The 16,127-nt window shown below is 37.0% G+C and overlaps 1 protein-coding gene and 1 long non-coding RNA gene across 5 annotated transcripts; both read right to left on the bottom strand.

The window, feature by feature from the left end:
* Positions 1-9,191: 9,191 nt before the first annotated feature.
* Positions 9,192-12,031, bottom strand: LOC112732678 (probable E3 ubiquitin-protein ligase RHB1A). Of its 2 annotated transcripts, none has more exons than XM_025781424.2 (5): positions 11,799-12,031; positions 11,098-11,222; positions 9,887-10,316; positions 9,667-9,776; positions 9,192-9,579 (listed from the first exon to the last, which is right to left on the bottom strand). In XM_025781424.2, the coding sequence occupies exons 2-5, from the start codon at positions 11,164-11,166 to the stop codon at positions 9,550-9,552; spliced, it is 639 nt and encodes a 212-aa protein (XP_025637209.1). In that variant the 5' UTR covers positions 11,167-11,222; positions 11,799-12,031; the 3' UTR covers positions 9,192-9,549. The 2 variants fall into 2 exon arrangements, with proteins under 2 accessions (XP_025637209.1, XP_025637210.1); XM_025781425.3 differs by having other exon boundaries at positions 11,374-12,000.
* A 402-nt stretch (positions 12,032-12,433) lies between these two features.
* On the bottom strand, positions 12,434-15,258 carry LOC114925072 (uncharacterized). Of its 3 annotated transcripts, XR_011869865.1 has the most exons (5): positions 14,848-15,201; positions 14,020-14,160; positions 13,645-13,909; positions 13,459-13,525; positions 12,434-12,719 (listed from the first exon to the last, which is right to left on the bottom strand). It is a non-coding gene; the product is annotated as an uncharacterized lncRNA (long non-coding RNA). The 3 variants fall into 3 exon arrangements; XR_011869867.1 differs by lacking the exon at positions 13,645-13,909 and having other exon boundaries at positions 14,974-15,258; XR_011869866.1 differs by lacking the exon at positions 13,645-13,909 and having other exon boundaries at positions 14,032-14,160; positions 14,848-15,108.
* Positions 15,259-16,127: the final 869 nt, after the last annotated feature.

Below are 16,127 nucleotides of genomic sequence, written 5' to 3'. Positions count from 1 at the left end.
ATATAAGTCCAAAGAAGCATGTTTTCAATCATAGCACAAAATCAGGAAGGCAAATGTAAAACCATGCAAATAGTATGAATAAGTGTATAAAAGATTGATAAAAACCACTCAATTGAGTATAAGATAAACCATAAAATAGTGGTTTATCAGTCCCCTCACAATCGGAGCTTGAGTCAGGGCGGTCTTCAGCTTATCAAATGCCTATTTGCAATCCTCACTGAACTTGAACTCGATGTCTTTCTGCAGGAATTTGGATAAGGGTAGTGCTACCTTACTGAAGTCCTTAATGAATCTCCTCTAAAAACCTGCATGGCCAAGGAACAAACGAACTTCCCTCACAGAGGAGAGGTAAGGTAAACTAGAAATAACATCCACCTTTGCTGGGTCTACAGAGATACCAGTATCAGAAACAACATGTCCTAGAACAATTCCTTGTTTCACCATAAAATGACACTTTTCAAAATTTAAAACAAGGTTTGAACTAACACACCTGTCCAATACTCTAGATAAACTATCCAAGCTGAGGCTAAATGAATCACCATATATGCTAAAGTCATCATAAAAACTTCCATACAGGTCTCAATGAGATCAGAGAAAAGACTCATTCTGCACCTTTGGAAAGTGGCTGGTGCATTGCATAAGCCAAAGGGCATTCTCTTATAAGCATAAGTCCCAAAAGGACATGTAAAAGTAGTCTTTTCCTGATCTTCAGGAGCTATATAGATTTGAAAATAACCTGTATAACCGTCTAAAAAAACAGTAATGAGATTTACCTGACAGGCGATCAAGCATCTGATCAATGAATGGCAAGGGGTAATGATCCTTGCGAGTGGCTTGGTTGAGACGCCTGTAGTCAATGCAAACTCTCTATGAGTTCTGTACACTGGTTGTCAGAAGTTCTCCCTGCTCATTCCTTATTGTTGTTACTCCAGACTTCTTGGGCACCACTTGTACTGGGCTGACCCATTCGCTATCTGAAATGGGGTAAATGATATTTGCTTCAAGTAGTCTGGTTACTTCCTTCTTGACAACTTCTAAGATGGTTGGATTCAATCTTCGCTGAGGTTGTCGGACAGGCTTTGCTCCTTCTTCTAAGAATATTCTGTGTTCATAAACTTGAGAGCTGATGCCTACTATATCTGCCAAGCTCCATCCAATTGCTTTCTTATGCATTCTCAATACACTAAGCAGTTGTTCTCTTGTTGGAAAGTGAGCTCCCTCGCAATGATAACTGGGAACTTCTGCTTGTCCCCAAGGTAAGCATACTTGAGGTGTGGAGGAAGGGGCTTTAATTCCATTTTTTACTCCTGGCTTGGCTCTGGATCATCTGGGACTAGTGAAAATGGTAATGAATCTTCAGTATGTTCAGAGGGTGTCCCCACACTTGGATCTTGCTCCAGGTGACTCTCTTCCATTTCTTCCTGGTGAGTTGCAGCTATAATATCATCAATGATGTCGCATTGGAATATGGAGTGATCTTCCGGAGGATGCTTCATAGCTTCATCCAGGTTGAAGCTCACTGTTCTGCCATCTACCTCAAAAGAATAGGTTCCCGAAAAGGCATCCAGCTTGAACTTCGAAGTTTTCAAAAACGATCTTCTAAGCAGGATTGATGAAGGCTTTCCTGAGTCATTTTGGGACATTTCCAAGATATAGAAGTCAATAGGAAACGTGATCCCCTTAATGCTCACTAACACATCTTCAGCAATCCCAACCACTGTAATAATGCTTTTATCTGCTAACACAAAACGAGCTGCCGACCTTTTTAAGGGAGGAAGCCTTAAAGCATCATATATAGACAAGGGCATAATACTCACGCACGCTCCTAGATCACACATACAGTCAGAAAATATCACACATCCAATGGTACAATTAACCATACATGGGCCTGGATCACTACATTTTTCAGGTATATTTCCCATTAAAGCAGATATAGAACTACCTAAAGGAATAGTTTCTAATTCATTAATTTTATCTTTATGTATGCACAATTCTTTTAGAAACTTTGTGTATTTAGGTACTTGCTGAATAACATCAAAAAGGGGAATAGTTACCTCAACCTTTTTGAAGATTTCTACCATTTTGGGATCAAGTTTCATCTGCTTTCTGGCTTTCCTAGCAAGGTGTGGAAATGGGATAGGAGTGGCGTCTCTTATAGCTTCAGCTTGCTGGGATTCTGTATTCCCTGGTTGGGTTGCTTCAGCTTCAGCCATGCCTTGTGTTTCATCTTCTTCTTCAACATCCTCTACCTCAACCATGTCCTCAGCTGGGGCGTGTTCAAGCGGCTTTGGCTCCTTAGGATTCCTCCCTTGTAGTGTGATTCCAGACCTCAAGATAATGGCGTTGATGCCACCCTTGGGGTTGGGTAATGGTTGAGAGGGGATTCCACTGGAGCTTAAAGGCTGGTTGTTGGAGTTATTTAGTGATCCAATCTGTGAGACAAGAGCTTGCAAGGTAGAGTTCAGACCATTTAGAGTAGAAGTAAGGTTATTTTTCATGGCCTGCTGTCTTTGATCAATAGATTGTAGTAACTCATCATTAGAAGATGAAGAGGGATAAGTGATCTGAAGGGTCTGCTAAAATGCTTGAGGCTGCCTTAGATGAGGTGCTCTGTAGGCCTGATTCTGATTCTGCTGTCTGATGTTGTTATTGTTATTCCACCTCTGATTTTCATTGTTATCTCTTCCTCCTCTGTTATGATTGTCCCTCCAACCCTGGTTAGAATTATCTCTACCACCTTGGTTGGAATTGTCCTGCCATCCATGGTTGTAGCTGCCACCTTGATTGTATCCTTGATTAGGGCGGTCATAGAAGTTATGAGTGGTTGCCACAGTGTTGTCTTTCTGCTGGAGCTGCGGACATTCATCAGTATAATGACTATAATTAGCACAGATTCCGCATACTCTTTATGGAACCAACTGTTGGCTTTGCTGTGGTGGAGAGGGCTGAGCTTGCTGTTGACTCAACTGCATCTGCTTCAATAAGTTGGTCATTTCACATATACTCTGAGTTAGAGCAGTAGTCTCTTTGCTAGAAGATACCTCTGCAATAGCTTTTGACCGGCTTTGTTTCTGCCTGTGATTCCGAGTAGATTCAGCTAAGTCACTGATCAATTGCCATGCCTCGTCAGTGGTCTTGTACTTTTTCATAGACCCATTGCTAGCACTTTTCAATGTTGTCTTATCTTGAGGCTTCATGCCCTGTGTGACGTAGCCGAGCAACACTATCTTGTCAATCATATGGTGGGGACATGCTTCCAGAAGATCGTTGAAGCGCTCCCAGTATTCGTAGAGAGTCTCGGATTCGTCCTGAACAATCGTGAAAATGTCTTTCCTCGGTTTATCAGTAACTTCAGCTGGAAAGAATTTTTCCAAAAATTCTCTTCTAAGCGTATCTCAGTTAGAAACAGTTGCTCCGGGTTGAGTGTAGTACCACTCTCTCGCCTTTCCCTCAAGAGAGAATGGGAAGGCTTTTAACAAAATAGAAGTTTCATTTGCACCATCACGCCTGACAGTAGAACAGGCTGCCTGGAAATCCCTAAGGTGCTTGATAGGCTCTTGAGCAGGTAAGCCATGAAACTTGGGCATCAAGTTGAGTAGTGCAGTCTTTATTTCAAAATCCACAGCCACCGCTGGGTGATGCGCTTGATACGGTTGCAGTGTAAAATCAGGGTCTCCAGCTTCCTGGATAGTAACTCCTAGGTGCTGCCATGTCACCTGCACGTAAATCAACCGAATCAGTAGAAAGGGAGCTTGTTTCTTCCTTAAGTGACATTTCAAATTCGTCCTCGGAGAGGACTAACCGACGCCGAGCTTGCCTTATACGTGAAATAGTTCTTTCAATCTCAGGATCAAATACTGGCAAGCTTGGATCAGGAAGTGAATGCGTCATTCAATGAAAGAAACATGCAGCTCATAGTAGCAAGATAAAATAAAATGTAAATAAATAAATTCCAATCAATAACTTAGCACTCTATTGCAACTCCCCGGCAACGGCGCCAAAAATTGACGTGGTGAAAATTGACAGATTAAGAATTATTAAGAAAAATGGCGTTGCAAGTACAGCTCTTAACCAGCAAAAATCCACTTGTCAATTTAGAAAAGAGTTGTCACAAAATTAGAATTAGAATAATGGGAGTATGAGTCCCAGGTCGTCTCCCAACGAGTTGCGGAAAGATGTCCTATTTTATTAATCGGAGGTTTTCCAAAATGGTTTTGAGTTTGATAAACAAAAAATTAAATCAGAGAATTTATGTAATTTAAATAAAAATCTTGACCGGGAGAAGATTAATCGGAAGTTCTATCCTTGTTGGAATTTTCTCAAGATCAATTAATAATTAGTAGTTATTTCTACTTAGTTAACCCTCAACGAATGAAGGAAAGTCAAGTTAAAAGTCAACTTCTATTCACAAGTCCTAATCCTCTCCCTCGGGAAGGATTAGAGTTAGTGACTAACAAGCCAACCAACAACGAACCAATTACAATTGAACTCTTGAGTATTCCAACTCAAGGTTCTCCTTTTAATCAACTCCCAATCAAGTTGATGAACCACTCCATTATCATAAATGTAGACTTCACAAAATAAAGAGGGGAAATAAAAAGAGACATGATAAACAATAATCAAAAAGATTAATAAAAATAAATAAAAATAGTCTTTGTATTAAATAACTCTAAAAATAATCCAATTGTACTCTGGATAAATTAAGGATATGAAAGAATAAGTAAAAAGTAGGTAAACAAACTAGAATGACCAGTTCCGGAGGTAGACTCTTCTCAATCACCAAAGCCAAAATCTTCAAATCCTAAATTATGAGTATAAAGAAAAACCTAGAGAAAGAGGTGGAATTCTCTCTCTAGATCTCCCAACTAAAAACTAAAAATTATCTGGAATGAGAGTTGTGTTGTCTCTGCATGTTCCCTGGCTCTAATATGCGTTTCTGGGCCGAAAACTGGGTTAGAACGCGGCCCAGAATTCACGCCAGCGACTTCTGTAAATTCTGCAGATCGCGCACGTCATGCGACTGCATCGTCCATGCGTTCGCGTCACTCAGCATTTTCCGTGCCACGCGTGCGCGTCGTCCATGCTTTCGCGTCACTCGTGTAGTTTCCAATCCACACATTCGCGTCAGGCACGCGAGCGTGTCACTGCAATTTCCTCCATTCGCGCGGTCGCATGAGCCATGCACCCGTGTCACTTTTCGCTGGTCATCTCCTCAATTTCTTGTGTTCCTTCCATCTTTGCAAGCTTCCTCTCCATTCTCTAAGCCATTCCTGCCCTATGAAGCCTGAAACACTTAACACACAAATCACGACATCGAATGGTATAAAGGAGAATAAAAATATTCAATTAAAAGATCTTTAGGAAGCAAATTTTTAATCATAGAATAATTTTAGGAAGGAATTGTGAATACATGCAAATCATATGAATAAGCGGGTGAAAGACTTGATAAAACCACTCAATTAAACACAATATAAATCATAAAATAATGGTTTATCAGCGTCCCCTTCTTCCTCTGCCACTTTGGTACCCTCTAGCTCGGCCACAAAAATAAGGATATCGACCTCGAGGAGGACCTCTATGACCCCACTGTGGGTTACGCTTAAGCATCCCTATTCTAGAACTCTTGGTAGTTACGAATCCACTGTACACCCAGAGTTTGAGAACGACTCATAGGTACAGCAACATTCCTCTGGGGGCCACCAAAACTTTGTCCCTCTGCTCATCGAATTGGATGTTTCTGGCGAGCTTGCTCTTCCTTGTGTGCCAATTCCTTCTTCATCCTTTCTTTCTTGAAAATTGCAGTGGCTTCAACATCAAAAACTATATTGCATCGAGGACATAGATATACATCCCGATCTTTCAGTTTTTGCTGCACTAAAAAATCTAACAACCCACCTCCTGCCCCAGGGTAAACAGATCAGACATCCAATTCGAAACTCCCCAAGGCCACATCGAAGTCGTAAGACATCCCAACCATGTTCACACCAAAATATGGCTTAGCAAAATTGGCTTTACTATCAAAGGGATCATAATTGACCTTCATTTCTTTCTTTCCATCATCGAATTTTAATCGCCCTTCCGTGATAGATTCTTGTATCAAATCCCTGAAACAGACACAGTTATTAGTCGAATGACTAGTTGCTTGATGAAAGTTACAATAAGGTTTTCCTTTTAAATCTTTCACTGAAAGCAAAGTTCTGCCCTCAGGTAAAACTAACTGTTTATCTTTAAGCAACACATCGAATATATGATCTGATTTTGAAATATCGAAACTATATCTTTTTCCACTTTTCTGTTTTAAATCATTCGACTTTTTACTATTTGGGATTTTCTTAAGTAAGGAACAAACGTAAGGTGGACCTTTCTTAAGTTCAGCCAAATCAACTTCTGCTTCCCAATCGAACTCCTCATCAGAGGATTCCATTGCCACATAAGAAACTTTCTCCTTTCAAGAGAAAGATTTACTCTTTAACTTCCTTTCATCAGTTTTATATTTCTCTTTTTCTTTTTTTAGAATTTCAACCTGACAGACCCTTTCAGCCAAATGAGCCAAGTCATGTATATGAACATCAGGTAACTTTCGTCGCATATAAAATCCTAACCCCATAATCACTATCTTTACTACCTTGATTTCAGGGGGAGAAACATAACATCGACTTCTAGCATTTTTGAAATGAATCATGAAATCATCGATGGTTTTACCATCTTTATGTTTCAAAGCTACTAAGTCGGTAACTGCCACATTTAGTTCTCCCCGATAAAATTGGGCGTGAAAAGCGTTCTCTAACTGAGCCCATGTTGTCATTGAATTCGGTCTAAGATTTGAAAACCAAGTAAAAGCATTCTTTGTTAATGATGAAGGAAAAAACTTCATTTTCAAATTTTCATCATTAGCCAAATTTCCAATCCCGAGCAACATGTTCAGTAGTTGACTCCCTAACTTCTCCAGCAAACTTTGTAACTATCTTGGGGATTTTTACCCCTCTTAGCACTTCAGCCATTTGAACATTATGAGAAAAAAACTGACACAAAATGGGGTCGTTTCACAAATCCTATATTAATCCAACCCGATTGAGGACATCTTTCACAATTCTTGTGACTTGATAACGCTCACCGACTTGGTTAGCACGTAATCGAGCCAAGACATCGTCAGCATTTTGACCACGAGGAATTAACTGAGGATTTTCTCTTCCCCTAAGATCATTTTCATTTTGAAACAAAATTTCAAAATCCTCGTTAGCTCTTCTTGCATTCTGCCTTTCCCCTTCATCATAATCAACGATTCGCGCAATTCGTTCGACTTGCCTCGCAAGACGATCAAACTTCGTTTCGTGATCAGCTATCATGGGATTTAGAATTGTAGTCATTTGTTGAGTCAATAAATTGACGAAATCATTATGACTTTCTTCTATATGTTGTCGAAATGCTGCTATTGAATTAGAAGCATTCGATGTAGAACCCACATTACTCAGGATGTTGTTGTGAAATCTGAACATTATTTACTCCACTTGCATCTCCAAATCGGATTGGAGTGCCAAAGCCACTTACTAGTGGCGTATAAGCTGGAGAAAGGCCATAAGGAGGCCAACTAGCAGTTACTTGGGGCTATATTGGTGTTGGATTACCACAGGGACGAGTATTACGCCCATTATTTCCAGCATGCACATTAATAACCGCCACACTTTCACTTGCAACCACACCTTCCGAACGTGAAGTAACGTCTGAAGGTTGTACAACTACTAGTGCACTGTCATTTGTGGATGAACCACCATTCACATTCGAAACTTCTTCCGCCATGTATATAATCTTTCCACTCCTTAATTGCATACACTATGATTACACCAAAATCATTTGACACACTTAAAATTTAAAACTGTCCCATCAGGCGTGCCAATTTGTTTTGTCGATTTTTAGCAAATCGATGGTGGTTCGATAGCTAATAGTTTGGGGGCAAAACCTACTACTCTTTGCGAGTACCAGTTTTCTAAAAGTGCATCAAAGAGCCTTTAATTAGACAAGATTCGAGACAACTTGAAAACATAAGTAAAGACTTTGAAAATAAATTGACTGAAATTGAAATGAATTGCATTGAATTTAAATAAAGCAATAGCCTTCGATTAAATCAAAGGACTTTGAATTCCAAAAATCAAAGTGCATGAATGTAAATTGGACAAGAATGTTAAATGTTGCTTGAAAGATAAATTTGCAAGAAAAGTAAAGTTTGCAGAAAATGTAAATGAAAAAATTGAAAACAAGTGGAAGGAACCCTACAGAAAATTGACTCGAAGCAGACTCAGAAATTTACTGAAATGTGAGTGAGCGTGAGTGATTTCTAAAGCAAAATTCCAACCTTAATTATGTGTTTCCTTCGCAAGAGAAGAGTGTTGATTATGTGGTTAGCGTAGTGGTCTAGTGAAGAGGGTTATTGGTGATTGTGGTGACCATGGTAGTGGTGTTTGCAACATGCCAACATCCCATACCTATACTGCTAGTATAATTTTTTTTTATTTGCATTTGATGGAGTAAAGACGGCTCAGATGCAAAATGCAATCTTAACACAATCTTAGTTTAAGATACCGTGAACATTCATATAAAATGCCTTAAAATTATCTTTATAAAAAAGAGAAAAACCCAAATCAGCCCTCACAATTACCTCGAAAGACAACCAGGCCCCTGACAAAAAAAAAAACCCAATCCGGCCCCTGACAAAAAAAATAAACCCAACTCGGCCCCTGACAATTACTTCGAAAGGACAACGAGGCCCCTATGCCAAAAAAAAATAAATGTTATTTTTTTTAGCACAGAAGCTAATCTGTCCCAAAAAAATTTTATCAGGGACTGAATTGGGTGTTTTTTTTTCTTGGGGGCCTCATTGTCCTTTCGAGATAATTGTCAGGGACCGGATGGGGTATTCACTCTATAAAAAAACATTCAATTCAGCATTTACCTTTTTACGAAATGATTATAACTTGTTCTTTTCTTCTAATGAATATTTTTTCATTTTAGTTTAATTGAATGAATATTTTTGGGGAAGGACGGTTGATGCCAGCGGTGGCAATTCAACCCTCCTGTTTAAATTATATAAACAAGGCATCTTAATTAGTTCTGATTTCTGAATCAATGTTAAGAGAAGCAAGACGATTAAAGTGAAAGCATTTATCATTCTTTGACAAAAATATTAACACCCTAAATAATACACGATAAAAGCAGCACGGGAAATCATATTGAACGCATCGTTGTTTTGTAATTAACATGTCTCCTAACATAATGTATGCAATAAATTGCACTTAGGAGTTGGGACTCAACACTATTTTAAACTTTCTAATTGAGAACTATTAAACAATAACATCCTACTTTCCTTTAATTTCCTGTAACCAACACAAAGGACTCTGCACAAAAAATGGGGGGAAGAAAACCTCAGGTAATTCAGAAGAACAAAACAATCAAAATACACCCATATAATTCGGTTGGCAAGATAGCAACCAATGACGTTGAAACCTCCTCAAACTGTATCACATACTATGTTTGAACCCCCTAAGTTGACATCTATTATTCAATGGGAGGGTTGAAAACCATTTCCTGCATTACAAATTTTCGGTAAGTGTCATATCCATAGGAAAACTTCATTATGATAAAGGAAACGTAAAGTAATTAATTAGGACAAACCTGATCACACACAGGGCAAGTTTCACTTCTTTCCATCCACTCCAGGATGCATGCAAGGTGAAAATGATGGTCACATTTGGTGGTGAGTTTTGGATTTTCTGTATCATACTCTACAAAAAGATGTACATACATCAACAACTCATTACCAACCAAGAATAAATGTCGCAACATGATAAATGACTTAATTGTATCGCCAGCTAAAGAAGCATAATAATATTACCTTCTAAACAAATTGGGCACGAATCCTCCTCTTCAGCTAAATTTATAGGTTTTCTCAACTTTGGAAGTTCAATCTCAGAATCCTTAGTTGACTCGAGTTCTAAATCAGTCTGAGCTCTGCCTTCTGATTCTTTCAGCTCTTCCAATTTAGTTGAGGTCCCATGATTATCTCCAGCAACTGGTTCTTGAATCGAATTAGAATTCGTAGATTGTAAGGAAGCATTACTCTTGTCTCCAACAATTTCTTGAGCCACAGATGGTGTGTGAGTGGTACCTAAGGTGACATTGAAGGGAATAGGAGCAGGAGGTGGTCTGTAAGTATCGGGGCTTGAAGTATCTAGATTAGTATCAACTAAGAGTCGCCCAGAGAAAGCAGACGCAGCACCCGGGTGAGATGAAAGTGGAACATGCTCCTCTGATGCTCTTGGGTACTGCAGATAGAATGTAACAAATGAAGCAACATTATAACACACTGGATGAGGCCAATAGAAAATAATTAGCAGAAAGAGATGATAAGCTAATACAAGAAGCAGACGTTAAAATCCCATCAAAATAATTAAAGGTCCATGTTACATGTTAGTAAATGGCTAGGTCGGTGGTACTCTGAAAGTATCTGTCCTAAGGCTGGCCCTTCATTTATGAATACATCAAACTAGCCTTTATTGTCAAGTTATGCCATTAAACTGGTCTCAAAGTAACATCAAATTAGTCTCTCAAGAAGACAACTGATGACATTTGATGATCAGCAGTGAACCAATTTGATGGTTTTTTGAGTCTTAAGAATTGCTCAGGTGAGCTCGGGAGGCGGTTGGCCAAACCCCCTATGGTAAGTTGCAAATCTGGCATTTGAAAACTTGGTATTGCAGGTATCTGTCTCAGATCACAGTCCACTTCCACAGCCACCAATTACTTCTAGGTAGTTTAATGTTTGACTTTTGATCATGGTGAACCATAGACTGAATACTTTGTAGGACAAATCGTTTTCCTTCCTCCAAATGGACAGAGTTCACTGGAAACACTCCAAAATCCCCCATTAGCAGGTAGCAAACTCGGTTCTAATTTGTAAACAACTCAAAAAGTCATGTATATTACATGAACTGAATAGTCATAAAATTTCTCCTTCGGGGTTGTTAGAGAGTAAGCAATCAAGTTAGACAAGAGCTAGCAGAAGATAAAGAGTATGAAATTCAAGTAATGAAATAGGATACTAACATAGTAGTATGCAGTTGGAGCGCTCAATTCGGTCACTTTGGGAGAACAACAACAGCAACAACCGCCCATCGCCCCTTATCTCCAGCACCAAAATATCACTATTGCCACTGATTGCATTATTTCACCTTTATCAACATATACACAAATATATTCACAGTTACCTCAGATTGATTAATAATTAATCAAGTACAAGAGCAGGATTATAATTAAGCTAAACACATCGCAAATTGATTGAAAAAGCAAAGGAAAAAAGTTATCTGTTTATCGGAAATTTACAATAGTGCGTGGAAGCTACTCCACCGCCACCGAAAGAGAGTAATAATACCCTACTTTCCAGAATAGAATCCAATTCATCAAAACCTATCACCAACTCGGAGGAAAAAAAAAACAAAGAAAAAAGAAACAAACAGAAGCAATAGGACATGGTGCAGTAAAGAGACGAGATTCAACAACAATCAGATTACGCTGTGATTTCGATTGAAACAAAAGAAAAGCGTAGCATATATAGAGCTCATAGGAGATTTCAGAAAATTATATTTAAAACAATAATCATAAAAAAAAGAAAGAAAAGCTGATGAATTAGATGAAGAGGGAGTAATCGATGAGTTGAGTGGAGCTGTACTGAAAAGCAAAGAAGATGAATATGCGAGGGAGTGATGATATGAAATCAGCAGACAGGATTGGCGATGGAGGTTTCGTACCTAACGATTGAGAATTACGGCGAGGGCGGGCGCGTGAGAATGGAAAAATCGAAGATTATTGTTCAGCTAAAAGGAGGAGGAGGAGGAGAAGGAGAAGAAGAAGAAACTGCGGGAGTAGTTGCTGTAGCTGATTATTTGACACGATGATGTGGTGTGCCAGTTGCCCAGTGCGGGGGTTTACGTGTACGAGAAACACTTGCACGGAAATTTGAAAATTCCTCTCATCTTAAATTACTTCTTTGACCCCTTCCTTTACTTCTTTATTCTTCAAGGTCACATCTCAACCCTTCACTTTTTCTGGGGCCCGCTTTCTAATGCTGATCAACGGCTTACACCTAACTCCGCTACCCCTTCCACACGGGATCTAGATTCTCTGATATTTAATAGGATAATGATAATGATCGAATAAACAAATACAGAATATTATGAGTATTTTTTTTTCCGATAAGTATAGAATATTGTGGTATAAATATAATTTAATTACTAGTATATATAATTTGATAAAGGAGAAAGGTAAACTATTACATGTGTTTAATATCTTAAAAATAAAAGCTATTAAGTATATGAATTAGTGGTGACAAATTTAAATAAGAGATATGAGATTTTAGATTCAAATTTATAATCGTCAATTAATGTATCCAAAGAACAAATATCTGATAATTATAAATGATCGTACCTGTACCAGTATCTTTTTATTTAAAATTTAAAAGTACAATTAATGAATTAATACGAAGTTATATTATTTTGTGCATACAAAGTTACAAACGTAAAAATGAATATTTTGTCATTACTTTTAACATTAGTGGCCATGAACTTTATTACGAGTAATGGAAGTGGAAGTGAGGCCTTTGTCTGCAATGGGAGGTGTCATTTGTGCTTGGGTTTGTCGTTTCCATCAAGGTGATTGCTGAATCGGACATCCTGCAAGGACAAATTAAACTATATTCTCTTCACTAAAATAAGATACAAGACAAGTTGATCAAAAATTAATGATATAACTTCATATCTTTTACATAAATTTAGATTCTATAATTTGCTGAAGTGCATGTATCAAAAGAATTTATAAACTAAATGTACTTGAGCAATCAACATCAAGTTGGATACTTTCACAACAGTTGCTTACACAGATAATATAAAACACGTCACTTCCTATAGAAACCTAAATATTTTCACAAATAGTGAACCAGATGAACACATGACAATGTGTTGCCAATTTTTTTTTTGAGGAGTGCTAGGGGGCCAGCAGAATTTGTGAGTTGTAGCCATCAATTAGCCATCAATAGTGTATTTAATAGTGTGAGATTTCATCTAATGGTGGAGAATCACTCATTTTCCTTCTGCTGGCTAAGTGCTAGCCAAATTTTAATAAATCTGCTGGTCTCCTGGACTTTCCCTTTTTTTTTATTTTTATCACTTTATAAAGCACTCAACATAAGTGTACCATCTGACCCAAAAGAAAGGAACATGATTGGATCATATACTATGAATTATTGTTCTTAAGAAACAGAACATGATGTAGGGAACCATTAAACCATAGTGTACACAGCCTCCAATAATAGATAAGAAAGTTGAATTGGTGTTATTTTGACTTCTTTTATTGCCTTCACAAAATTAGTAAATAGCATAAGTTTGAGAACACTGTGATGCACAAAAAACTTACCTCAACAAAACAGCAGCAAGTACAGATCTCAAGAGCTCAGATCTGGATGGCTGAGTCTTATGTATTTCTGAGGAAGAAAAATGTGTATGAGGAAACCAGCCAACTTTCATTTTGTAATTATGTGCTTTTAAACATTTTTGAAGGAACATTAGATGGTAATATCATGGCACCAAACAACTAGTTTACCTTCTTATATATGCATCTACATATCTAATTGAGATTGGATGCTACAAGTGGCAGCAAGTCTATCTTCTTGTGGAAGTCCAATCAAAACGAGGACATAAGATGATGCAGTAAGCACTATAGTATTAATTCACTATATGCTCATAAAGAAAAATACTAAACTCCGATAAACCTTCAACAGCGAAAAACACAGTGCTTCATACATAATCTACTTGATTATTATCAAATAACCAGTTGTTCTTAGAAAGATTGTTATCATTGTTGTGACCTATATGAGATCATTAACAAAGGTAATTAAATTGAACTGCAACAGATATATAAACCAGAAACGAAATACTAATCAACCACGCAAAAACAATTAATGCAAAGATGACAAACTTTTTGACTAGCCTGCCAACATTGATCTCAAGTTGATCATGAGTCCACACCCTCTCTAACAGTTGAGACTTGCAGCCTGTTAGCTATTAATCAACAACCACCGTTGTGTACCTCGCAGCTTATCTGGCGTTTGGCTTCTATCTGTAAAAGCGAAGGAGGGAAGAAAAATCAATACTAAATTGAATGGGAAAAAATTTTACCACTACCCCATGTATAGAGAAAGCTGATTATTTGCAGAATCTCCATTAATATCCATTCCACAATGCTTTGATTTCAAGATAGTGTGGTGACCATGACGAACATGAAAGTAATTCATACTAATGTAGGAATAAAAGAAATGGATGAGTCAAAGGGATTGAAAGGGAAAAATGAAAGTTACTTACACCTGAGCTATGCAGCTGGCAACACCTGAGATGCATTGAGATGTTTCGTATGGACTTTGAAATCACACATCTCAGTTACTTACAGTTGATATTGAAACAAAAGTAAGAGCAATAATATAAGAAGAGCATAACAAGAGAGTTAATTTTGATGCAGTCATATTCAGTCACGATTGAAAATTAGTTATTTTTATTGATACGACAATACATGTTGATTATGTAAACCTTGAAAACTAAATCTAATTAAAATTCCATTTTCCTCACACTCACACACCTTCATTTTTGGTGTGCTTCTATATTCCCAATTTTGGTGTCTTAAGTTCCTCTTTATTTGCTCTGTCTCTAGCAACTTTATCAATTATTTGACTTTTCCACATGTGGAATTATGCATCAGATCTTAATTCAACAAGGATTAATCCCAATCCTATAAAGCAAGATGCGAAAATACCTTTGGTTTGACATAATATTGACATTTATCCAAGTTCGAGAGTTTTCAAAAGCATCAAGAGGAGTGAGTGGTGAATCTTGATGACCGAAAAAAAAAGGATGAATTTTGATAGGTTTGTGTGCATACTCTTCACTTTGTTGTGTAAATTCAAGCATTTGAATTGGTGATCCTTGACTTCATTCCTAGTTTTTCTTCTGCCACCGTTCTACTCATGGGACAGCTAGTCTGCTACGCTGTCAATTGTGATGGAATCGCATCACCGAGATATGTGAATAGTAGTAACCGTATCATGAAAATGTAGAGGAAAAAGAGGAACCCTAACGGCACTGCTCTTGTTCCTTACACCCTCCACATAGTGCAATTACGCTATGCTATGCCTATGCAATAAGCATGCAAAATTGGAGATGGAAATGCAGCGGCAGCATAGAACTGAACAGAACATTTGTCTTCTTTTATTTATTTATTTTTTTGGTTTTGAAAAAATGAACAGAACAGAAAAATAAGATACAATAAAATAAGATCCCATTTATACGTTTCTCAAGGTGCATAAACGCTAACCTTCGACCCATGTAGGGTTTTGCCAACTGACACTAACTTGTAACCCAGCAAAGTTTGACCCAAAGTTGTCCAAAGTCCAAACTACAAAGAAAAAAAGTTTGACCAACGTTATGCAGTTCTTAGTTCTTACAATTTATCCTCTCCACTAACAAAATTCGATATTCCAAACATTCAAATAAAAAAAAAAAAAAGTCTCTGAAAGATATTATAAATAAAATAATTTTTGAATAATTTAAAAATATAATAAAAATAATTCATAAAATATTATATTTTTTATAAATAATAAAAAAATTTATATTAACAAATAATTTATTTATTTGACCTAAATTTTTATGATAATATTTGAATAAATATTTAAAAGATATACAAAAATTTTAAAGTAAAATTTAATCTTTAGATTTTTTATTTTTCAAAAGAATATGATCATTTACAATAATTTTTTTAAAAATTACTCGATATAAAATTACTAAAATTTAAAGATGAAAATATCTTATTTTTTAATAATGTTTGCAAAAGTTTATATCAAAATCTGATATCTAAAATCATTTTTTAGAATATATATTTAATATTTAATTTTTTTTATCGCGTTTTTAAATCTTTTAAAGATTTATTTATCATTAATGTAAACTTTTAGATACTATTTTAGTAATTTCTTCGACTAAAAAAAATACATATATTGATAATTCTCCATACAATCTTCATCAGAAATGTTTCGTTCATCT

Source organism: Arachis hypogaea, chromosome 13 (genome assembly GCF_003086295.3).
Source record: "Arachis hypogaea cultivar Tifrunner chromosome 13, arahy.Tifrunner.gnm2.J5K5, whole genome shotgun sequence".
In the NCBI taxonomy this organism is placed as follows: Eukaryota; Viridiplantae; Streptophyta; class Magnoliopsida; order Fabales; family Fabaceae; genus Arachis; species Arachis hypogaea.
The sequence above is the reverse complement of the archived record's forward strand: the minus strand, read 5'-3'. Positions and strand labels throughout refer to the sequence as shown.

Coding starts and splice junctions, on each gene's coding strand:
- LOC112732678 (XM_025781424.2), bottom strand. CDS start 11,166: ATGGGCGGTTGTTGCTGTTGTTGTTCTCCCAAAGTGACCGAATTGAGC. Junction 9,777..9,886: donor GTGCCCAATTTGTTTAGAAG/GTAATATTATTA, acceptor ATCTTTTTGTAG/AGTATGATACAGAAAATCCA. Junction 9,580..9,666: donor CTTGCCCTGTGTGTGATCAG/GTTTGTCCTAAT, acceptor TTTGTAATGCAG/GAAATGGTTTTCAACCCTCC.